Source organism: Labrus bergylta, chromosome 22, assembly GCF_963930695.1.
Source record: "Labrus bergylta chromosome 22, fLabBer1.1, whole genome shotgun sequence".
NCBI classification, from domain to species: Eukaryota; Metazoa; Chordata; class Actinopteri; order Labriformes; family Labridae; genus Labrus; species Labrus bergylta.
The window spans coordinates 1,802,721-1,826,658 of NC_089216.1; the positions used below are offsets into that span (position 1 = coordinate 1,802,721).

At 40.9% G+C, this 23,938-nt stretch overlaps 2 protein-coding genes and 2 long non-coding RNA genes across 5 annotated transcripts; 3 read left to right on the forward strand and 1 right to left on the reverse strand.

The window, feature by feature from the left end:
- The first annotated feature begins 65 nt into the window (after nucleotides 1-65).
- Nucleotides 66-1,501, forward strand: LOC136177397 (uncharacterized). The gene is made up of 2 exons (XR_010665006.1): nucleotides 66-492; nucleotides 795-1,501. It is a non-coding gene; the product is annotated as an uncharacterized lncRNA (long non-coding RNA).
- A 1,880-nt stretch (nucleotides 1,502-3,381) lies between these two features.
- On the reverse strand, nucleotides 3,382-11,668 carry LOC110002601 (uncharacterized). Of its 2 annotated transcripts, none has more exons than XM_065950808.1 (4): nucleotides 11,457-11,668; nucleotides 6,465-6,538; nucleotides 5,619-5,978; nucleotides 3,382-5,316 (listed from the first exon to the last, which is right to left on the reverse strand). In XM_065950808.1, exons 1-4 carry the CDS (start codon nucleotides 11,630-11,632, stop codon nucleotides 5,264-5,266), a joined length of 663 nt encoding a protein of 220 aa, XP_065806880.1. In that variant the 5' UTR covers nucleotides 11,633-11,668; the 3' UTR covers nucleotides 3,382-5,263. The 2 variants fall into 2 exon arrangements, with proteins under 2 accessions (XP_065806880.1, XP_065806879.1); XM_065950807.1 differs by having other exon boundaries at nucleotides 5,619-5,981; nucleotides 11,457-11,666.
- Nucleotides 7,057-9,209, forward strand: LOC136177472 (uncharacterized). The gene is made up of 2 exons (XR_010665087.1): nucleotides 7,057-7,537; nucleotides 8,565-9,209. It is a non-coding gene; the product is annotated as an uncharacterized lncRNA (long non-coding RNA).
- Nucleotides 11,669-13,490: 1,822 nt separating the features above from the next.
- LOC136177377 (low affinity immunoglobulin gamma Fc region receptor II-b-like) lies at nucleotides 13,491-17,581 on the forward strand. The gene is made up of 4 exons (XM_065950456.1): nucleotides 13,491-13,570; nucleotides 15,487-15,750; nucleotides 15,826-16,107; nucleotides 17,459-17,581. Exons 1-4 carry the CDS (start codon nucleotides 13,540-13,542, stop codon nucleotides 17,572-17,574), a joined length of 693 nt encoding a protein of 230 aa, XP_065806528.1. The 5' UTR covers nucleotides 13,491-13,539; the 3' UTR covers nucleotides 17,575-17,581.
- The last annotated feature ends 6,357 nt before the right edge of the window (nucleotides 17,582-23,938 follow it).

The following is a 23,938-nucleotide window of genomic DNA, read 5'->3' on the forward strand; positions in this document are numbered from 1 at the left end:
GTCTCTCTCTCTCTCTCTCTGTCTCTCTGTCTCTCTCTCTCTGTGTCTCTCTGTCTCTCCTCTCTCTCTCTCTCCCTCTCTCTCTCTCTCTCTCTCTCTCTCTCTCTCTCTCTCTCTGTGTCTCCTCAGCAGGAACATCTGAAGTGAACGTGACTCAGCGCTTCTATCAGTTAGAGGAGAACCAGAACGTCACTCTGGAGTGGACCTTCACACCCCAAGATCACCCCTCACTTCACTCTCTTTTTATCTTATGTTTGATCTACACTGATCACAAAGTCTTTGGCCTGTTTGAACTGAAGGGAGGAGTCGAGGTCTCAGAGTCTCAGGATGAACAGTTTGCAGGACGAGTCCACTGGGACAAAGACGTCCTCAAAGAAGGACGACTCAGACTCCACATGTCCTCGTTGAGGACTGAAGACTCGGGGCTATACGAGTGTAAAGGGAGGTTAAAGTCTGATGTGGTCGATGGTAGAAGTCGTCTTAAAGTGACCGGTAAGTTGACTCAGTAGAGCTCAGGAGGTTCAAGTCCGACCTGTGTCTCTCCTGATTTCACACAAACCTCAGGTTCACGTTTGGTTTCATGTTCAGACGTTTGAGATTTGACTGAATGTTGAGGGTGTTGTTTCAAATCTCTTTCAATATTAGTTCCTGCCTCCTCCTTTCTTCTTCTTCTTCTTTTATTTGAAGCCATGACATAGTTCATATTATTATTTACACTGTTTCATGTTGTAGCTTCATGCAGATAGTTTCTGTTTGTACAGAGTTTAATGTTGTTTTTTTATTGTCCTTCACAGCAGCTGCTCATGAGCCCCAAACTCAGAGACCAACAGTGAGACCAGGAGCAGAGAGTCGGGGAAGACCTGGTCTCTACGCTGGACTGGGACTGTTACTGGTCCTGACAGCATCAGCTGGACTGTCTCTCTGTGTCTTTAAAAAATGTGTCTTTAAATCTGCTGATAAGAGAGAAAACGTCTCTGCTACGCTGCAGCGTGATTGGCTGCAAGTCTACCATCTTACCTGTACAAAACCTAAGAGACTAAAAGCACGATTAGAAATGTGGACATTAGTCACTACAGCACCTTTCCTACATTTGTACTTTTATACTTTTATATGCTAATATATTTTATTCTATTGAAGTCAGGAAGACTGTTGTGTGATTCCAGGCTGTAGATCAAAGTTCACCTGCAGAGTCCAGAGAGGCCGACAGCCAGGTGATAACTGACAGAAGGACAGAGAGAGAGAAAGCTCACTGCTGTTACACTCTTTATCAAAGTCTGAACTGGTGCTCAGGAGGTCAACCGTCCCCTCTCCAGCTACCACACCAATTTCCAGATTTGGGACTTGAACCGGCAACCCTCTGGTTCCCCCTCCCCCATCTTGTTTTTTTTTCTGTCTTGCGTAATCTTAATTTATTTATCTTTTCTTCTGTCCATTTGTTTATGATGTATGTTTATTGATGTGTAATGTAACAAATCTGTAATAAAGTATTTTTGTTGAAGCAGTTCCTTCCACGGCCACTAGGTGTCTCCCAGCATTAGAGTGAAGAAACTGCAGCAGCCTGTGGAGCTGTTAGTGACTTGAGTTACATCTGAGAGGAGTCAAAGTCAAAGTCAGTGTTTCTGTTAAAGTTTGAAGTCCAGACAGAGCGGAGAGTTAGACGTCTTCACACAGACGGTTAAGAGGCAGAAGAGCCACTGGGTGCAGTTCATCCATTGGTTCAGTCTCTGGTCCAGTCTCTGGTTCAGTTTCTGGGTCAGTCTCTGGTCCAGGCTCTGGTCCAGTCTCTGGGTCAGTCTCTGGTCCAGTCTCTGGTTCAGTTTCTGGGTCAGTCTCTGGTCCAGGCTCTGGTCCAGTCTCTGGGTCAGTCTCTGGTCCGGTCTCTGGTTCAGTCTCTGGTTCGGTCTCTGGTCCAGTCTCTGGTTCAGTCTCTGGTTCAGTCTCTGGTTCAGGCTCTGGTTCAGTCTCTGGTTCGGTCTCTGGTTCAGTCTCTGGTCCGGTCTCTGGTTCAGTCTCTGGTCCGGTCTCTGGTTCAGGCTCTGGTTCGGTCTCTGGTTCAGTCTCTGCTCCGGTCTCTGGTTCAGTCTCAGACTTGTGCCGGAGCGTTGATGCTGTAAAGAGAAGACCAGATCTGTTTTTTCATGATTCATCGATGATGTCCACAAAACTCATCAGCTCGAGGACTCATATATTCAAAAAGCTGTATCTGTTGAGTTTACTCACCGATCACATCGAGCCAGGTCAGAGTCAAGTCCGCACCAAACTCTGTCATCACTTCACACTCATATCGCCCCGAGTCCTCAGTCCTTTTTTTTTTTTTTTTTTTTTACCAGAATCCCACTGTGACATCACAAGGAGAGCACATTTGAAACTGAGCATTTTTCTCTGTGTTGTAAAACTTATGCAGACCACAAACAAGGACTGGATGGGTTTATTTCACATGTTGTGGGTCAGTAGACACTCAGGTTACCCAGATATATGTTCACAAACACTGAAGAAGTTTTCATTATATGTCCCCTTTAAGCCCCCCGCTCACCCCGAGGTTTGTGTTTATTTGTTTCACATGTACATCTAACATCTCAAGCTAACATCTCAAAAATACACTCAGTTTACTGCACATTGCACATATTGCACAAGTTCACTTATTCTTTAAATTTTATTTTATTTTATTTACCATTTTGTACCTTTTAGAATTTATTACTGTAAATATTATTTATGTTATTTTTACCTCATTTTATCTATTTTACCTTATCTTATTTTACCTTATTTTGGTTGTATTGCACTGCGGGACGGAGACAAACGAAATTTCGATTCCACTGTATGTCTGGCATATTTTGAAATTGACAATAAAGTTGACTTTGACTTTGACATTGATGAGAAGTTACTTAATAAGCACATTTTGTAGAGAGTAGTGGTTGAGAATAGAAACTCTTCAGGACCTTCTGGGGTGAAAGTGAGGACAACATTAGCATGAAGTGTGGCTCCATCTAGTGACTGAAACATGTCACTGCAGCTCCGTGCCCTACTACAAATAACCCTGAAACCAAACATGCTGTTAATGTAGATATTATTTAAAACGTATGACTCTATACAAACCTTTCATGTAAATACTGTTAAACTCCACCTCATGTACATTAACCCGTCTGTCACATCATTAAAAATGTTTTATTATCATGTTGATCTCCGCGTGTTTGCACTACTCACCACTGCACTATTGTCTCGTTTAGTTTAGTACATTTATACATCACTGCTAAGCTGCTGTTGATGTGACAACAAAGAGCAGGGATCATCAGCGTATAAAGAGATCTCATCACATCTTCAACTACGTACTTTGTTCTTTCTAATAAGTCGTAGGTGTTTCATATGAAAAGACTGAGACACAGATGATCATGAGGATTTATTTAGAGTCTAAACATTATAAATAAAGATGGATAATTGAAGGACAGAGGTTTGTAACAACATCCATCAGAACACAACAGAAGCTTCAGTTCAATCCACATTAGATCCTTCTGTGGTGATGAATACATGTAACATATGAACCACATGAGAAACATTTCAATATCATGATATTCTAAACAAAGGTTCTGGAACAACACATTCAGACTGAAAGGGGTCCTTGTAGTCCTGATGGGTCTCTTTTGTGAACCATCTTGAAGTAATGTTTGAAATGATTTGGAGCTCTACCCATAAAAGTCGACTGGATGATTTTACAGCTGCACGGTGGTGGTGGTGGGGGTTAGCATCACTTCCTCACAGCTGACATCTATCATGGACAACCCCTCTCACCTCCTACATGACACTGTGGGGCCCTGAGCAGCTCCTTCAGCAGCAGACTGAGACACCCACCCTGCAAGACAAAGCGCTACCGCAGGTCGTTCATCCATCTGCAGTCAGACTCTTTAATCAGACTCTTTAACAGCATCACCACCTCATGCTACACATTGAGTGTGTTTTTTAAAGAACAAAACCCCTTTCCTGTGTAGTTATTGTGTAACTTTACATTATTGTATTTTTTTTATTTTAACTGAATGTAAATATGTTTGATTTGATTTTAACTTCTATTTTTATTTTTAATAATTGTATTCCCGTCCCGTTTTCTGGAGCTGCTGTAATGCACAAATTTCCCCACAGGGGATCAATAAAGTTTATCTTTATCTTTATATTCAAGAAAGTTATCAGAGGGAAAGCTAGAACACTCTTCAAATTATCAATAAAAACAAGCATTTTGGCTCCAACACCTGTAATTGACAGTCCAGGGTGTAACCCCGCCTCTCGCCCAATTGGCTCCAACCAATCTGACCCAGAACCATCAAGTGGTTCAGGTAATGGATGGATGTTTCTTTGACAAATTCAGAGTCTACACGACTGCAGAGACGTTTTCCTCTCATCAGCAGATTTAATGACACATTTTTATATAACATTACATATTATAATAATAACATTATTATTGCACAAGAGGTAGATAACAGAATATAACATTATTATTGAACAAGAGGTAGATAACAGAATATAACATTATTATTGCACAAGAGGTAGATAACAGAATATAACATTATTATTGAAAAAGAGGTAGATAACAGAATATAACATTATTATTGAACAAGAGGTAGATAACAGAATATAACATTATTATTGAACAAGAGGTAGATAACAGAATATAACATTATTATTGAACAAGAGGTAGATAACAGAATATAACATTATTATTGAACAAGAGGTAGATAACAGAATATAACATTATTATTGAACAAGAGGTAGATAACAGAATATAACATTATTATTGAACAAGAGGTAGATAACAGAATATAACATTATTATTGGCCCTCAGGGTCCTGGAGGTGTACAGGTAAGATGGTAGACTTGCAGCCAATCACGCTGCAGCGTAGCAGACTGATGGAGGAGGAGAGGATGGACTGGATGATGGAGGAGTGCACCATCAGGGTCTTTGGCAGGTTGAGTTTGTTGCCGTGGTAACCAGGACAGGACGTGCTCCAAGTTTAAAGGACGAGAGAGGGAAAGTTTGTCTCTGTGTGTCCGTCCAGTCCAGGGTTTAACCCCGCTGACCCAGAACCATCAAGTGGTTCAGGTAATGGATGGTTGATTGTTTCTCTGACAAATTCAGAGTCTACACGACTGCAGAGACGTTTTCTCTCTTATCAGCAGATTTAAAGACACATTTTCTAAAGACACAGAGAGACAGTCCAGCTGATGCTGTCAGGACCAGTAACAGTCCCAGTCCAGCGTAGAGACCAGTTCTTCCCCGACTCTATTCTCCTGGTCTCACTGTTAGTCTCTGAGTTTGGGGCTCATGAGCAGCTGCTGTGAAGGACAATAAAAAAACAACATTAAACTCTGTACAAACAGAAACTATCTGCATGAAGCTACAACATGAAACAGTGTAAATAATAATATGAACTATGTCATGTCTTCAAATAAAAGAAGAAGAAGAAGAAAGGAGGAGGCAGGAACTAATATTGAAAGAGATTTGAAACAACACCCTCAACATTCAGTCAAATCTCAAACGTCTGAACATGAAACCAAACGTGAACCTGAGGTTTGTGTGAAATCAGGAGAGACACAGGTCGGACTTGAACCTCCTGAGCTCTACTGAGTCAACTTACCGGTCACATTAAGACGACTTCTACCAGCGACCACATCAGACTTTAACCTCCCTTTACACTCGTATAGCCCCGAGTCTTCAGTCCTCAACGAGGACATGTGAAGTCTGAGTCGTCCTTCTTTGAGGACGTCTTTGTCCCAGTGGACTCGTCCTGCAAACTGTTCATCCTGATACTCTGAGACCTCGACTCCTCCAATCAGATCAAACAGTCTGGAGACGTCATGATCAGTGACCATCACACAGTAGATGAAAAGAGAGTGAAGTGAGGAGTCATCTTGGGGTGTGAAGGTCCACTCCAGAGTGACGTTCTGGTTCTCCTCTAACTGATAGAAGCTCTGAGTCACGTCCACTTCAAATGTTCCTGCTGAGGAGACACAGAGAGAGAGAGAGAGAGAGAGAGAGAGAGAGAGAGAAGGAGAGAGAGAGAGAGAGAGAGAGAGAGAGAGGGAGAGAGAAATTCACTCTAAGCATTCGTTACTGTATGCGATGGGCAAAATAAAATTCTCTCTCTCTCTCTCTCGCTCTCTCTCTCTCTCTCTCTGTCTCTCCCTCTCTCTCTCTGTCTCTCCCTCTCTCTCTCTGTCTCTCCCTCTCTCTCTCTGTCTCTCTGTCTCTCTCTCTCTCTCTGTCTCTCTCTCTCTCTCTCTGTCTCTCTCCTCTCTCTCTCTCTCTCTCGCTCTCTCTCTCTCTCTCTCTGTCTCTCCCTCTCTCTCTCTGTCTCTCCCTCTCTCTCTCTGTCTCTCCCTCTCTCTCTCTGTCTCTCTGTCTCTCTCTCTCTCTCTCTGTCTCTCTCTCTCTCTCTCTCTCTGTCTCTCTGTCTCTCTCTCTCTCTCTCTCTCTCTCTCACCACAGTCACAGCAGGTCATCATGAGGATCAGCAGGATCCCGTACATCATCTTCTTCCTGTGAGAGGACACAGAGCTGAAGAGACACAAACACATGAGGTCAAAGTTCAGTCCTCTGAAGGTGAGCAGAGCCTCCTACAGGCTGTCTGTGGTCATTACAACATGAACATGAATGCAGCAGCAGGAAGCACTACCGCACAGACCACTCCAAATGTTGAGGATCAAATACATGCTGCTTTAAAGTGTTATATATTGACAGGGACTGTTGCAAAAAAAAATAAAATTATATTAAATCATGTTGCAGAAAACTTTGTTGTTAATATTTATTTCTTATTTTTCTAGTTTTGATGTCTTTGTGAAAAGTGTCATCCCGGGGCTAACAGCCACAGACCCACACTCGGCTCTCGTCCCCGATGTCAAAATCCCGGTCTGACTCGCTTTATCTCTTCAACTTCCCTATCTTAAACATAACTTTCTGATCCTATCTGTGTCTCTTACTCTGTCACGTAAATAAACCGAAATAAACAGTTCCACAGCGCCCCTACAGGCCTGGAGCACTTCCATTTAAGGATTAACTTGCAGCGTTTCTGTGTTTTGACCAAGGGGCAACCTCCGGTCTCGAAAAATGAAGCCTATGCGGAAGTACAAAAAACTGCAGTTCCTCGAGGTTCCTCTTGAGGCTGGCTGCAGAAGCGCCGGAAGTGCCATAAGCCCACAGCCAAAAAAGCCCGTTTTTACCACAAGAATCAACATGTTTACAGCCTGGTTCAAAAAACGAGATGTATCTGAGAAGTTGACGGCCCCTTCTCCTCACACTGTGGGGGGGGGTGAATTTTTTTATAACTCATCGGATTTTATTCTTTTAAGGAAAACGACTATGCCCATATTTGGTTGTGTCAGATTTGATTGACAGCTCTGCGCGGTCAGCAGGTCAGGAGGCTAACAGCTTGATCCGTCTGATTTCTCCTCTTTTTTACTTCGTTTGGAGAGTTTGTTTAACACATATCTGACAACATACATGGCTTGCTGTGCGGTTAACAGACCATCCAACAAGTTGATGCTTCAGTTTTCTTCGGTAAGTGATATAGTAGTGTTATATTTACTGCTTACTCATGTGTTTATATTTACGGACCTAGCTTGTTTAGCGTTAGCTTGTAAACCAGTCGGCTAACTGTGTAGCTCATTATTTACATTATTTACATTATTTACGGTCAATGGTTTAGAGATGTTTGTTGTTAAGATGTTGTTGTTTAAAATAGTGAGTTTGTGTGATGTTAGAAGCTAAAGGTTCATCTCGGTGGTTATCTGACGTTATGATGAATGTTATACTCCACGTAAATGTGGACATTAAAAACAAACTTTGTGTAGTAATTATCCGTCAGTAACATAAACTGAACTGAACCTAATGTGCTGTGTAGGTTATAGAGGATGACATTAAAGTTACATGGTTGATGTAGTGTCTTAAGATTTGAGCAAACTGTTAACAAATAAAAAAAATTGCACTTTGTAAGAGCATCTGTAACCATTAAGAACTATATTAATAACCAGATTAATTTTCACTGAACTCATACACAGAATATAGCAGTAGAAATATAAAATATAAATAACATATGGAATGAAAATAAGATATAAAGCACATAGATATAGTAGATATAAAGTATAAGAAATAGTTTGAAGAATACAGCCATGTACTGAGCTCATGTTAATAATAAATGAGTTACTGTATGTTCTGTACTAAAGCACAGAGAGTTGGGACCTGTTAATGATTTAAATCATTCAGGTTATATTTGTTTCATGTTAAGATGAAGTACTATCCACAATAAATTGCTGAATTTTTCCTCACACAAAATCTGAGATAATTTGATGTGGAATATCATTGTGTGAGTGAGAGAGCTGAAAACAGCATGATTACAATAATGTTTATCGTCTTAACTTTGAATAGATGTTGATTACCTGAATACTGGACCTTTGTTGTCTGGGTAGTACACTGTTGGATTTATAAATGTGCTCTTACACACAGATGAATATAGAAAAATAGATGAGAACAAAAAAATGATTTAATGAATAACTGATATTTTCTCTCTTTCTTTGTCATCCTGAAGACCTCTCACTAAAAGTCCATGTTCTCCTGGATCCATGTCACATGCTCGAGCTTCTTCTGAATGACTTTTCAACAGTCGAAGTTCTGCTGAGAGAAGATGGCCAGCAGATAAGACAGCAGTACATGAAGGAGCTCCACAAGCTTCAGGAGGAGGAGGAGGGTTTGCACCTTGGAAGACTGTATTCATGCTGTTCAAATAAAACTAGATCTCCTCCAAACAACTTGCAATCAAACCATTTTCTTCCCATTTTAAAACCCTTTGTCCAGTTTAGATGGGAGAAGTTGATATTATGTGATATTGATCAGGGAAGACTACATTTCTAAATCATTTTTAACTGTGTTTTTATTCACAAGTTATTGATCTTATTTACTCTCCATGTATCTTGATTTAAGAATGGGGCTGTGTTTAAGGTCATCATTTTGCAATGACTCTGTTCCATCCCACTTTCAGAAATGAACTACATTAGTATTTATCAAAAGAATAAGAAGTTGTGTAAAAGTAGACTTCCTTCCCTAAGCTATTGAGTTGAGCATTAATCTGAAATGTATACTCATAAGTAGACATAAAGGAGTGCATTTATATAGAAATATTTATTTAATCTGAAAAACAACATTAAAAAAAGTCTGTTTTTACAGCAGAGATGAACATGTTTACAGCTTGGTACAAAACAAACAAATAGGTGTGATTAGCTCATGTCTCCATGGACACACACTGTACGGGGGGGGTGAATGTTTTGATGACTCATCAGTTTTGATTTGATGAAGGATAAGAGTTATTCACAATAAGGCGTGTAGCTGACCAGCTTGACAGGTGGGTAACGGTTTGTCAAGATTCTTAAAACCCGCCTCAGCTCTCAGCCTGTGGGTGACATCACTCAGGCCATCCGGGGGAGACCTCCCTCACAGCGAGCTGTTGAAGAGAAGCAACTGAAGTCCACCCCAGAAGAACCAACAAATACAGATGTTGTTGAGGCTCAGGTTTCTTCCTCTGTCTCTGCAGCTCTCTGGGCACCTCGACGGACCAGTCACCAATAATCCACACTGTGTCTATAGGAGAAATACAAAGGTGTTCAATTAATGCCTCAGACAACATGTACAGTTAACTACATGTGACAGCTCAGGCTGTTTTTTTGTTATGAGCCACATCTGCAGGAATAATATTGAACAAGGTAGCTGCAACTCATCATAATAGATGCCAGTCTTAAACATTATTTTTTCTAATACTTAAAGTTTTTGGTGTGAAGCTGACACTGTCCACAGACTCCATGACTTCACAGGTTCAATAGAAAACAAATGTCTTATAATAAATACTAAATATTTATTTTTAAATTGTCATGTTCACCTCATCGCTGTTGACATCAGTAAATATAAAACACAGACATTCCTCTTTTTGTCAGAACAGTAACATGAACTGTATGCTTTGTAATATTGATTTCTTCTGGATGTCTCATATTTATTTACAGTTTATGGATAAAACTTTGTTAATGTATTTCTCTGCTAACACTGACAAAGTCTAACTGCTCTGACAAATAACTAATAACCATGACTGTATATTTAAAAAAGTGTAGTTTTAAGACTTTAATTAAATATTTGTGTTGAATATAATTAGTTTTAACTGTGTTGTAGAAAAGTTAAATGTTAACTTACTGTTTGTAGAGTTTTCTCAGGACGAGCAGGAATAGTTGATGATAGCAGCCTAGCTGTTAGCTATGCTGTGAAGTGGACTGCTAACGTCGAGCTGAATGGGCGGAGCTAAGTCCCGCCGGTCCCGCCTTACTGCTGTAGCTAGGTTGATCCGAAGTTAGGTTGAGACTGCAAATCCAATATGGATGCGGCCGTCGATTGGACTCATTTTCTGCCTATGTAACAGACGGGTCAGGGTTCGTCCAGTAATATTTACAGTCTATGGTTTTGACTTAAGTTTCGTTTCTGTACTTGCAGTGCGTTTGATGTCTAAATGTATGTCGTTTCATCAGTTGCTGATCGTTTGACCCCTACCGGCCACCGTAGATAACAGATTATTTATCATCAATAGTAGATGATGAATACATGTGCTTTTGATCATTGATTTCCTTACTGTTGTCTGTAATATGGCTTTCTTGGATTTACTTTGTTCTCTTTCTAGAAAATCTGCCTTGCAAAATTCGCTATTTTTTCTATAATGTTTACAGAACAGATGTGCTGCTGAGCTGATAAAAGACTGACTAAAAGACTGACTTTGACCTATACCTACTTGAGTGTGAGGCTGTTGGGCAAGATCATTTGATCATTTTTGGAATTGTTTTGTATTTAACTTAACACAATTAAGGATTTTTTGCACTACTTTAAGTTAAGACAGTCAAAGATGGCTCTTTTAGTTCTTCAGTTGTAATAACTGCCGTTGGTCAAGGACTTTATAGAATGTACATGCATGTTTCTTGTTAATACATTTGAAATCAATTCTTAACTTTAGTTTTCATTCTTGCATTAGTAATGGCATTTAATGTTTTAATGGTATGATGTAATTTTCTGTCATGTCTGTAAATGTTACTGTACATTGTAAATATGGCACTGAAGCTTGATTTGAAGAAAATCGTGAAGAAAATCGAAATATCTGCCAGAAAAATCGCAATTAGATCTTTTCCTAAAATCGTTCAGCCTTACTTCGTGATAGGAAAGACGGTTAAACAGTCAGCCCTCTCTAGATGAGTTTAAGAGCTGCAAATCTAATTTAATGATTAAAAACTAATGTTGAAAACTAATCTAATTATTTTAGTTTTATATAAAAAACATATCTAATGAGTACTACATTTCGACATTATAACGAAGAGTCAAATTTTTTAAATTCTATCGGCTCTTGTAACCATGACAACCACAACACTTTACACCGGTACGGAGACAGAGAGGAGCTTACCTTCGACAAGCGTCCACAGTAACAGACTGAAAGGAGCAGTCAGAGTCCAGAGAGGGAAGGTCAGACCGGAGCCTCCGAAGAAAATCATAAAAGTACCCGGTTAAAACACAGATACCGTCGGTTACCGTCGTTACAGTGCTGTCGGAGCTCTCCGCTGCTGGGCGAGTGTGTGACATGTTTCTGTCTGCAGGTTCTACTTGAGTGTTCACAAACTGGGCGGGGCATTCAGTGACGTCAACACGTTATATGACGTACAAAGCGCAGTGCATTGTCTTGTTTTGGAAAGTAAATAGACATAGTTCTGGTCGTTTCTATATTTCCAGACCGTGGTGACAGTAGAAACGTAAACATTGCCGGTAAAACGTACAGTTGTAGTTTATTTAATTCATCAGATAGATTAAATGAGATCATAAACGCAATCATTTATCCGCTTCCCTCTACTTAGGCCTACTCATTGATTTAAACATAGATTAAAAAACAATATTCAAATACAAATGGTTTTATTGTAATGACTTTTTTTTTCTTTCAATGACTCTTTTTATTATTCATCTATTAATACATTTTCCACATACATAGGCTTTCTACGGTGGCCCTGAAGGTCTACAAAAACATTTCACAAAATACAAAGACATGAAACAAAATTCTAAAATAAGTCATAAAACACATTTAATAGACACAAAAACATTTTTATTTTTTTTGCTTTCCAAGAAAAGTTATATTGGGATTAATTAAAAGTGTTTACGTTTTGTAAAATGTTTTTGTAACGCACCTTCAGGGCCACCGTAGTTTTAAAACTTATGTCACTGAACTTTAAACCAAAAACAAATATTCTCCATGTCATCCTTTATCACCTGTATTAGTGTATTGTGTAAGCGATGAGATGGTATATTTTTTTTGTCAGCAAATTCAGAATGAACTAGAAAAAAAACAAGGAATCAAATCATGATGACCATTAATTTATTGTCTTGTAGTGATGCAGCTGTCCTTTCTATCTACTGCATGTTTTTATAAAGAATTGTTTCTTTGGCTTTTTATGCTCTTACTTTAGAGACAGGACAGTGAACAGACTCAGAAACCGCGGAGAGACACATTTCTTTTCTTTTTTAAGATTTATTTTTGGGCTTTTTGTGCATTTAATGGATAGATAGGACAGTGGATAGAGTCGTAAATCAGGGAGAGAGAGAGAGTGGGGAATGACATGTGGGAAAGAGGCCACAGGTGGGAAGCAAACCCGGGCCGCCTGCTTGAAACGACAGCCTCCATTAGCTACGCTAACACGTAGCTGATGCAACGTTGGCTGTTGAAACTCAAGATCAGGGTTTACTGTACCAAACTGTACTGAACCAAACCAGACCGCTTGGTTGAAAAGGGGGTTAAGCCTCCACACATGCACATGCAGCACGGGCACCGACCACCGGCGCCCCCCTGCATGTTTTAATTTGCCAAACTTGAAGCAACATTTCACCCTGAAACTCCGGGGAGAGCACAGGAAACCCCGCACATGCAGGCTGAGAGGAAACATGTAAACCCCAACGACCTTTACTCTCATATTTAACAAGACCCAGATCAAGGTCAAACATCGACCACATTCAGCCCCGACATGCTCTGAAAACTGTTCACAAAGAGAATCAACAAACAGTGAGGTCAGGTGAAGAAACACATTTTACACATGTGGTAGAAAAAAAGATCCCCACTCATGTTTCATTAAAGAGGAGAACAAAAGCTGTGATTTCAGATGTCCACTTTGAAACATTTCTAACCAAACACACACGCCTCATGTCAGAGTCAACGTGCCAAAGATTCTGCCTTTGGAGTTGTGCAAATCAAAAACATATAGAAACATCTGCGTGGCAGTTTGTTCGTCCGCTCTGATGCAGGTTTAAGAGTTTTTAGAGTAAAGTTCAGGAAATGCTAAAATCAGACCTCTAAGCCGTGGCTTCACTACAGCCATGACATAAACAGTGTTGAGACACATCAAAGCAGGAAGTGGTGGCCTTTATAAGGAGCTCACGCCTAAAGTAGGGTGTGATCTAAACAGTCCCCCCCCCTGAGAGCCCGAGAGTCAGTCAGTGTTCACAGCACCATGGAGATAACGACTCTGTGCGCTGTCGTAGGTGAGTCCTGTTTCTCTGTGTTCATATGCAAACTTTTGTTGTTCCTTAATATTTGTGTCTTCTCGGATCAATAACACGAGACGCTGACGATCCGTACAGTTTACAGCGTCGCCATCGTCGTTACATGTTGGACTCTTTTCATGATACTTGTGTTTGCTAATTTTCAAAGTTTGAGTTGACTGAATTTACAGTGAGGAGACAAATTTGTTTTCATTCAGAACACAAAAATGTTCTTACTCCGACCAACTTGTGTTTTTAAGTTTGTTCAATGTGAGACTCGAACCAGGGACCCTCTGAGTGTGAGACCTTTATTCCCCTGTGATTGCTGCACGACCATAGACTGTCTGCACGCCACCTCTACCATCTCTGTGCTCTAATCAACCTGCTGCTGCATGTTTCCTGTTCTCCAGGATGTTCACACACTTCCCCCTCCAAACACTTCACAGGGTTATCACCACATTAACACTAACTTCTGGTTAAACTGAGCTTTTAGTTACCTTGACTACCTTTATGTAACAGTGAGTCTCTGCAGAGAGAATGTATGAGAAGAATCTTTTTCCTCGGTCTGTCACCTTTATCACATTATCACACGGGCTTCTATCGTGGGCGACTCAAGGCTTTCAGTGTATGTAGGGTGAATGCTTTGGTGCCCTGCAGCTGCAGATGCTATCAGCTGTGGTTCTTAATGACTGAACTGTAGATGAGAAGAGAGAAAGTCTTACCATCCACTTCTTAAAAATCAACATGTTCAGCTCAGAGGTTTATGCATTTTTGTGTTTTATTAACATTTTTTAGAAGCTGCAGGATTGAAGCATCTTGAATAATCTCATCCGCAGTGAATCGAGGAGCTGAAACTAAATGTCTCATAGGTGACCAGACTGCCGGATGTCTGCACATCGGCTTGTTGACGTGCATGCAGAGAATCGATACATTTAGATTTTAAGAGACATTTTACAACAAAGAAATCCAGTGACTCGACATATAGAGCAGGTGTGGATCAGACCTCCAGCAAAACCTGACGTCCGTGTTGTTTGGCTTGAAAGAGAGAGAAACCGAACAGTTGTGTAAATATGACAGAGGAAAATAATTAAGATAATTAAGAGTGACGCAGGTTGAAGACTACAGTCTGTGACGGGAGCGTGCCTATGTTCCCACATTTCTAAGATCTTCCATTTTTAGAAAACAAATTCTAAAAATGTTTTCTTTCATTTTTCAGGTACGCTGTGCTGTGCCTAAAGTTAAGAAATGTTGTTCAAAAACCCTTTTTTGTAATTAGCCTTTGCCAATTTTAATATTTAATGATGTGATGCGAGTTAAAAACAATGCACAATTTTTATACTGAAATACTTTTTGTTTATTTTAATATTTATTCTATGGCAACAAAACCTGGAGATGGTCCAAGCCTGCGCAAGTCCTAGCTAAAAGCTTTATGTGACATGACACTTACAGTATGAACCTCCTCGTGGTGGGTGTCTGCCTCCTGGACCCTTCCTAGTAAATGTTTCCAAAGGGGAGGGGCCTGCTTGCTGAAGGCCCCACCTCCCATAGTACATTTAGAGACCATAGATACGACATGCAGGCCTGTATCCTGGGAGCCTAATCTTCTAGAGGGGTATTAAGGCGAGGGATGAAGTTTAGAAGGTTCTTTAACTCTTTATGGGTACATCTCCTCCCATATCAGATTGTCTGCAGGTGTACTAATTAAAAGTCAAATTTAAATTCTACCTCCCATACTATTTTTAACCTTTAGGTAGAAATAGTAAGACGATGTTCTCCAGGAGAAATGGAGAACTATAGGTTCTGTAAGATACAATGGTGCCTAATCAATAAGAGGTTTATACGTGAGGAGATGGATTTGGTTTCTGTGTTTTGATGCATTTCTGAGTCTAACTTCATCATCTGTCTGGTTGTTGCAGCCATCCTGAGAGTCCTCCCCAACAGATCCCAGTTCTTTCGGTATGAGTCCGTCAGTCTGAGCTGTGAGCAGCTGGGAGGTTCTACTGGTTGGATGGTCAAGAGGAACACATCCAAGAACACAAATGAAGGCTGTTCCAAAGTATGGGACGGAATAAATGAATCGGAGTGCTTCTCCAATGATCTCTACCCATTCGACAGCGGCGTGTACTGGTGTGAGTCTGCAGCAGGAGAGTGCAGCGACACTGTCAACATCACTGTTTACCGTGAGTTCAAACGACTACTTCAAGACATTCAAAGATTTGTGGACAGGTTTCACTTAACCATGATCTGTCCTTCAGGTGGTTCTGTGATCCTGGAGAGTCCTGCTCTTCCTGTGATGGAGGGGGGCGATGTGACTCTGCGCTGTACAAACAGGAACACTTCCTCCTCTGATTCTTCTGATTTCGACATGACTGATTCCTCCAATATCACCGCTGAATTCTACAAAGATGGCCTCTTCATCAGGAGCAGCTCCACGGGAAACATGACCATCCGTGGTGTTTCCAAGTCCAATGAAGGACTCTACAAGTGCAACATCCCTGGAGTCGGACAATCCCTGGACAGCTGGCTGACTGTCCGAGGTAAGTTCAGTCAAATAGTCCATGAAAGCTGCTTCTTACTCTGCGAAATGGGAATTAACACAAAGTCACTTTTTCAGGGTTAGGGGATCTTTAGCTCTGATGTATGGGCTTCTATCTGTGTATCATGTATGCCTCTGCTAAACTAGCACTCTGTGTCACAGGTTTTGTTTTATACAGTCAATAGTTATGATCTACTAAAGTTAGGTATAACCATAGACTGTCCTTACCCCCCCTTTCACCATCGTCTCTCATGGCTCCTGAACACCAAAGGGGAGTTGGCCAAAACAGCAAAATCAAGGCTCCAAACAATAGTTCACAATCAGACGTCACAATGTGTACGTCCAACCCAATCCAACCCAATCCATCTATAATATCAAGTATTTAAATGCACATAATGGAAATGGTTATCACGTGGTAATTTGGTCCAATTGTCAAATGTAATTTTGTTAGTTCAGATTAATTCAAGATGAAATCGCAAGCTAACTGTCCATTAGCAAGCGTGTTGCTAATTAGCTCAATTGCAGTATGTAACTCTGACACCTAGTGTTTAAAATGGGTACTGCAGTCTAAATTCTAAACATCATAGAGAGCTGTCTCCCCCGCCTCCCCCCCTCTAGAGTGGATGCTCACTCAGGTCACCATGTGGTGGACTCTGAAGCTTCAGTGTTTATCCAGCTCTGCATGGGTCTGTAAACCTTTCTGTGTTCTAACCTCTCTCCATTTTTCAAAAGCATCTCCAATATTGATCCTAGTTTGAGCACGTTTCTGCTCGTGGAGCTTATTAGAAACATGCAGAGGCTTTTTAGGTCGGGTACAATCACTTCTATCTGAACCACTTCTCTTGACCGCTTCCATCACTGCAACACCTGTTGACCTGATAACTGCTCTCATATCTGACAAACCGAGGGGTGTCCAAAACGGCCGTGCCTGGGGGGGGGTCGCCTTAAAAGCGCCTACCTTCTCTTCCTACCGTCCAAACAAATCCAGAGCATTCAGGAGCAGAATCTAAAGTTAGAAGGAGGACATACTGGCTGCTGCATTGTTGTCAGAGAAGCCAGCACTTCAACATAGCATGTTTCCTTAATGATCAGATAGTAAGATATCATCTCACTCTCTACACAGCTCACTGATTGGATCTTTAAAATAAAAATGCAGTAATATTTTTGGTCTTTAAAATACGAAAACATATTATTAACAGTGCACCTTTGAACCTCAAAGAAACATCACTTGAGGTTGTTTGAAGTAAATATGATCATATTGTCTGCATAAATCCCTTTTTAACAGGAGACAAAGCCGCCCAGCTTGTAGAGGGTGATTCTTTTTTCAGGTCAACCTGTGGTTTCTTTTGAAGGGGGACGTTCAGAGGAGCCCGATTCTCCTGGCGCATGCATTCTACTTCCTGTCGTGCTCGTGTGCCTTGTGCTGATTGCGGCGATTTTTGCGACGCTCTTCTGCCTCTGGAGATGACGTAAAGGTCAGCCTTTGAATTCGACATATGACATTTCCTTTCTTGCTGTGTTTGCAGTATATCTGTGAAGGTCGCACATCGAGTGCGTTGAAGGTGAAAGTTCCTGTTTGAACTTGAAAAAAAAGTGTTGAATGAAACTTAACTTGTGCTCTGCTCACTAGCTTATCCAGTCGAGTAGATTCTGCTGAGGAATATCAAAGGATGCAGTCAAGCGTTCTATTTCTTACTTTAGTGGTTACATCTTTTTTGTTTGAAGAAAGGGTTCATGTCTCCACGTCAGGAGGTTCGTGAGAACTGGGAGTGTTTTCACTGACTTCTATTGTTAAGGGTTAGAGGTTTATTGTGTGGGGGGAGTAACACATTGCAAAAACTCAAATCTAAGAAAGTGTATTTGTCTGTTTTTATTTTCAAACTATCTAATGCACTTATTTTAAGCCACACCCACCTGAACAGTCCAGGTGGTGACAGTTAAACAACAACAGTTGGCCTGAAGCCATAGCAGCACTGGAAATGAGTCACATAGTAAATATTTAAACAGAGTCAGTTTCTATTTTTACTTTGGTCGACATGGGAATATAAAAAGCAGGGATACACAAGTAGGTCAAACAAACACAGCCTAAACACACCTGTATTTATTTATTTACATATTTTATATGCAGTTAGTGCTCTCTCTCTGACTGAAGCTGGTGGACTCGTTAAGTCTCTGCTGGCTCTGTTTGAGATATATATGTATATTTATAGATTTATTTGTGGTCTTTTTTTGCGCGAGAGAGAGAGAGAGAGAGAGAGAGAGAGAGAGAGAGAGAGAGAGAGAGAGAGAATTTTGTATAACGATGGCTCCCTCTAGTGGCTAAATGTTGTCTGTATGTCTGTCGCTCTCTCTCTCTCCCTCTTTCTCCTCTCTCTGTCTCTCCCTCTCTCTTCTCTCTCTCTCTGTCTCCCCCTCTGTCTCTCTCTCTGTCTCTCTCTCTCTCTCTCTGAGGGGTCTGAAACACAACCGGATGGAGAGTGTGCAACCACCTCTGCTGAAGCGTTTGTGAATCAGAGTCAGACTAGTGTAGAAGGAGAGGAGCTGGAACAAAGGAACATTGATGAGGTGATACATGATGTTGGGAGGTGATGAAGATTTGTTTAAAGTGCCAAAACTAAAGAGGAAAGCACAATCTAAAGGAGCGACACCAAAGAAAATGCCTTTAATAAAGGAAAAGACAAGATTGCAAGAAAGTGATTCAGAAGACTTCCCTGACTCGGATAGTGAGCGAGAGTATTCTGATTCATCTATCCCTGATGGTCAGAAGAGCAATGGTTATGATCTTGAGCAAATCTGTAGTTTCCTAGAAGTAACTAAAGGAAAGAGGGATGTTAATGTGGATGATTTTTTTCCAAATCGATCTTTGTTTGTTGGCGCTTCAAAGTGGTTGATGAGAAAGAAGGGTGATACTTGTCTTAAAACCACAGAGGTGTACCGCCTCAGAAAACTGGTGCAGAAGGTAAAGACACTAATTACTGATGAAGCAAAAAAGTGAAGGGCAGGAAACAGTATGTTCTGCATATTTTTCCATTCTGTTCAGTGTGTGTTTCATTATGAGTAGTTTCAAAAATACATCTTTAAATCTTAACGGAGCAAGAGATGTTAAAAAGAGAACTATGTGTTATGAACTTTTAAAAACTAAGTGCATTGATATTGCTTTTGCTCAAGAAACTCTCAGTAATAATGATAATGAAGTTGAGTGGAAGAGAGAATGGGATGGAAATATCTTTTTGAGTCATAAGAGCAGTTTGAGTGCAGGCGTGGCAATTCTTTTCTCAAAGAACTTTGTGCCGGTGTCTGTAGACTCAGAGGAGGTCGTTCAGGGCAGGTTACTGAAAGTGACTGCCAGATATGAAAAATCCACGCTCACTTTGTTAAATGTGTACACTCCAGTAAATCCAACTGAAAGATGTCTTTTTCTTGACAAATTAGCCAGCACCCTTTCAGGATGTGCTTCAACTGATTTTTTGATATTAGGAGGAGACTTTAATTGCACTGTTGATGATTTGGACAGGAATCATATGGAACCTAATGCTCAGTCAAGGAAGATTTTGAAACGTATTATTGAAACGTATGAACTGACGGATGTGTGGCGCTCCAAACATGGGAACAATAGACAGTATTCATGGGCACATGCTAGAGATAATTACATCTCTTTAGCCAGGTTAGACAGGTTTTATTGCTTTGAACACCAATTACAAATATTCAAATCTTGTTCCTTGTGTCCAGTGGGTTTTTCAGATCACTGTTTGTTAATCGGAAATGTTTTTATAAATGGAGTCAAACCAAAAAGTGCATATTGGCATTTTAATACGGTTTTAACAAATGACGGTCACTTTAGAAAATGTTTCAATTTTTTTTGGAAACAGTGGCAGTCTAGGAAATCTCAGTTTACATCTTTACAGCAATGGTGGGATATTGATAAAATACAAATTCAGCAGTTTTGTAATCAGTACAATTTTAATGTCACAAGAGAGGTCACACAATCTATAAAACATCTAGAGACTGATATTGTGGAACTCCAGACTTTAAGTGGATCCACAGGAGATGGAGGCCACATTAAGGCACTCAAATCCAAAAAAGCTGCTTTGGCAGATCTGCTGGGGATAAGAGCACAGGGGGCGTTAGTCCGATCACGTTTTCAAAATATCTCTGAAATGGATGCTCCATCCAAGTTTTTCTTCAATCTAGAAAAAAAAATGGTCAGAATCGACTCATCCACTGTATCAGATCTGCTGATGGAAGAGATCTCACTGACTCAGCTGAAATCAGGAAAAGAGCTGTGGACTTCTTCTCAAACCTCTACAACAGTGAGTACAGAGAGAACGTGCTGATGTCAGAGCAGTTTTTGTCTGACTTACCAAAGTTATCAGAAGGGGATAATGCAGACCTGTCACGCCCACTCACACTGCAAGAGCTGCAGGAGGCGCTGATGAGTATGGAAAACGGCAAAGCTCCAGGAATAGATGGTCTCCCTGTAGACTTTTACAAATGTTTTTGGTCTACTTTGGGAGACGATTTGTTAGAGGTCATAAATGACAGTGTGTCTGGAGGGAAACTACCTGTGAGCTGTCGAAGAGCGGTCCTCACTCTCCTGCCTAAAAAAGGTGACCTTTGTGAAATAAAGAACTGGAGGCCAGTAAGTCTGCTTTGTGCAGATTATAAAATCTTTTCCAAAGTGTTGGCCAATAGATTAAAAAAAGTGATGGAGCAAGTAATACATGTTGATCAGTCATACTGCATCCCTGGCAGATCAATTAGGGACAATATATCCCTCATTAGAGATTATTTGGAAGTCTCTAGCTCGGTAGATGTTAAGTTTGGTCTGATTTCTCTTGACCAAGAGAAGGCATTTGATCGGGTGGAACATAAGTATTTGTGGAACACCTTTGAGGCTTTTGGTTTCTCCCCCAGTTTCATTGCCTTGATGAAAACTCTGTATTGTGACATTGAAAGTGTATTGAAGGTTAATGGTGGTTTAAGCGCTCCTTTTAATATCAATAGAGGGATTCGGCAGGGCTGTGCAATGTCTGGCATGCTTTATTCTATAGCCATTGAACCCATGTTGTGTCAGATAAGAAAACAGTTAACAGGGTTTAAATTAAAGGAGAATCTTATACCCATGCATCTGTCAGCATATGCAGATGACATCATGGTTGCTGTAACAGGTAATAGTGATGTCAAAAAGCTTATTCACATCACAGAGTGCTTTGGGGAAATTTCCTCCTCAAAAGTAAACTGGGGTAAAAGTACAGCCTTGTTAGTAGGAAAATGGCGAGGGAATGAACCAAGGTTACCTGATGGGTTTAAATGGGTGACGCATGGCATCAAGTATCTAGGTGTTTTTTTAGGATGTCAGTCTGAAGTTCAGAAAAACTGGGAGGGTGTGATTGAGAAAATGGAGGGCAAATTAAAGAAATGGCAGTGGCTTTTACCACGAATGTCCTATAGGGGGCGCACACTTATTATTAACAATCTAGTGGCCTCCACCCTGTGGCATCGCCTGTCAGTGCTAGAACCCCCAGTAAACCTGTTAATGAAACTCCAGAGTATCATAGTAAACTTCTTTTGGGATAGATTACACTGGGTACCACAGAGTGTTTTATTTTTGCCTAAAGAGGAAGGAGGACAGGGATTGGTTCATCTGGCAAGTAGGAAGGCAGCTTTTAGACTGCAGGTCCTACAAAGCTTTCTTTATGGACCTCTAAATTTACCCTGGAGACACGTGGCTGAGTTTATCTTTGGTCTTGTTGGTCATTTAGGATTTGGAAGAAACATGTTTCTTATGAACTGTGCAGAGTTGAATCTGAGTTGTTTGCCATCATTTTATGTGAGTGTTATTAAAATGTGGGGGCTGTTGGAAACTGGGCGTCTGGGCTCAAACACATCCTTGCATTGGCTGTTGAAGGAACCCATACTGAAGGGCTCTCGGTTGGGCACTTCATTGGAAGAGGCGCTGATGACATCTGGAACTCTGACAAATAAAGGAATAACTACAGTCCAATATCTGTTAGAACTGGCTGGAGCTAATTTGGATAATGCTGTAACCGTGGCGAGGAGACTGGAGGTCAGATCGATTCGAGTGGTCGGGCTGATGCTGGAGAAATTCAGAAAGGCGCTGTCAGAAGAGGACAGAGTTCTCCTACAGAAATGGTTTAACGGACAACTGAAACCTGAGGATTGTGACTGTTTTCCCAGGATGTGTGTGAGGTCAAAGTCTGAAGGACTGGGCCCTCTGGAAGAGAGCAGGAAGGTTTGGATGCCTTTGGACTCTGTGAATGGGAAAACACTTTATCAGGGATGTGTCAAGGGGTTAAATAAAGAGAAACTTAAAGATAGAGCAGACACACCATGGACAAAGTATTTCAAAGTAAAATCTGAGGTCAAACCTGCATGGAGCATGCTCTACAAACCACCGTTAACAAAATGTACTGCTGATTTACAATGGCGTCTTTTACATGGAATTGTGGCTGTTAATGCTTTTGTTTCTGTGTTGAATCCTGCTGTCTCAGATAATTGCCCCTTTTGCTCTGAACGAGAGACAATTTTTCATTGTTTTTTACAGTGTTCTAGATTGAGATCTCTTTTTGGGATACTGAATACTCTCCTAATGTCCTATGGAGAACATTTTACTGACCTCATGTTCATTTTTGGTTTCTCTTACAGTAAAAAAAAGAAGAAAAAAGGTCGGCTGCTGAATTTCCTTTTTGGTCAAGTTGGCAGTTTATCTCAGTAGAAAAGAAAGAATGGAAAGAGGACAGAGATGTGATTGTGTTGTGGTGTTTCGGAACCTTGTTAAATCTCGAATATTGTTGGAACACAAGTATTCTTTTAAAATGGAAGAGCTGGATGTTTTTGAAAAAATATGGGACGATGATGGTGTACTCTTTTCTTTGAAAGACTCTGAAATCATATTTGCAGATGTTTTCATATAAATCCATATTTTTGTGACATATTGTAGTTTGTGACAGTATCCCAACAATGGGAATGTAAATACATTTTTATCAGAATAAATGAAGTTTTAAAAACTCAAAACTCTCTCTCTCTCTCTCTCTCTCTCTGTCTGTCTCTCTCTCTGTCTCTCTCTCTCTCTCTGTCTGTCTCTCTTTCTCTCTCTCTCTCTGTCTCTCTCTCTCTGTCTCTCTTTCTCTCTCTCTCTCTGTCTCTCTCTCTCTGTCTCTCTCTCTCTCTCTGTCTGTCTCTCTCTCTCTCTCTCTCTGTCTCTCTCTCTCTCTCTCTCTTTCTCTCTCTCTCTCTCTCTGTCTCTCTCTCTCTCTCTCTTTCTCTCTCTCTCTCTGTCTCTCTCTCTCTGTCTCTCTCTCTCTCTGTCTGTCTCTCTCTCTCTCTCTCTCTGTCTCTCTCTCTCTCTCTCTCTTTCTCTCTCTCTCTCTGTCTGTCTCTCTCTCTGTCTCTCTCTCTCTCTGTCTGTCCTCTCTCTCTGTCTCTCTCTCTCTCTCTGTCTGTCTCTCTCTCTCTCTCTGTGTCTCTCTCTCTATCTCTCTCTCTCTCTCTCTGTCTCTGTCTCTCTCTCTCTGTCTCTCTCTCTGTCTGTCTCTCTCTCTGTCTCTCTCTCTCTCTCTGTCTGTCTCTCTCTCTCTCTCTCTGTCTCTCTCTCTCTCTGTCTCTCTCTCTGTCTCTCTCTCTCTCTGTCTGTCTCTCTCTCTCTCTCTCTTTCTCTGTCTCTCTCTCTGTCTCTCTCTCTCTCTCCTCTCTCTCTCTCTGTCTCTGTCTCTCTCTCTCTCTCTCTCTCTCTCTGTCTCTCTCTCTCTCTCTGTCTGTCTCTCTCTCTCTCTCTGTGTCTCTCTCTCTATCTCTCTCTCTCTCTCTCTGTC

What these genes read in the sequence shown, in the direction of transcription:
- LOC110002601 (XM_065950807.1), bottom strand. Translation starts at nt 11,632, where the DNA reads ATGTCACACACTCGCCCAGCAGCGGAGAGCTCCGACAGCACTGTAACG. An exon ending in ACTGTGGACGCTTGTCGAAG is followed by an intron (nt 6,539 to 11,456) that starts GTAAGCTCCTCT and finishes GTGTCTCTTCAG; the next exon opens with CTCTGTGTCCTCTCACAGGA. An exon ending in GATGACCTGCTGTGACTGTG is followed by an intron (nt 5,982 to 6,464) that starts GTGAGAGAGAGA and finishes GTGTCTCCTCAG; the next exon opens with CAGGAACATTTGAAGTGGAC.
- LOC136177377 (XM_065950456.1), top strand. Translation starts at nt 13,540, where the DNA reads ATGGAGATAACGACTCTGTGCGCTGTCGTAG. An exon ending in GACTCTGTGCGCTGTCGTAG is followed by an intron (nt 13,571 to 15,486) that starts GTGAGTCCTGTT and finishes TGGTTGTTGCAG; the next exon opens with CCATCCTGAGAGTCCTCCCC. An exon ending in TGTCAACATCACTGTTTACC is followed by an intron (nt 15,751 to 15,825) that starts GTGAGTTCAAAC and finishes TCTGTCCTTCAG; the next exon opens with GTGGTTCTGTGATCCTGGAG.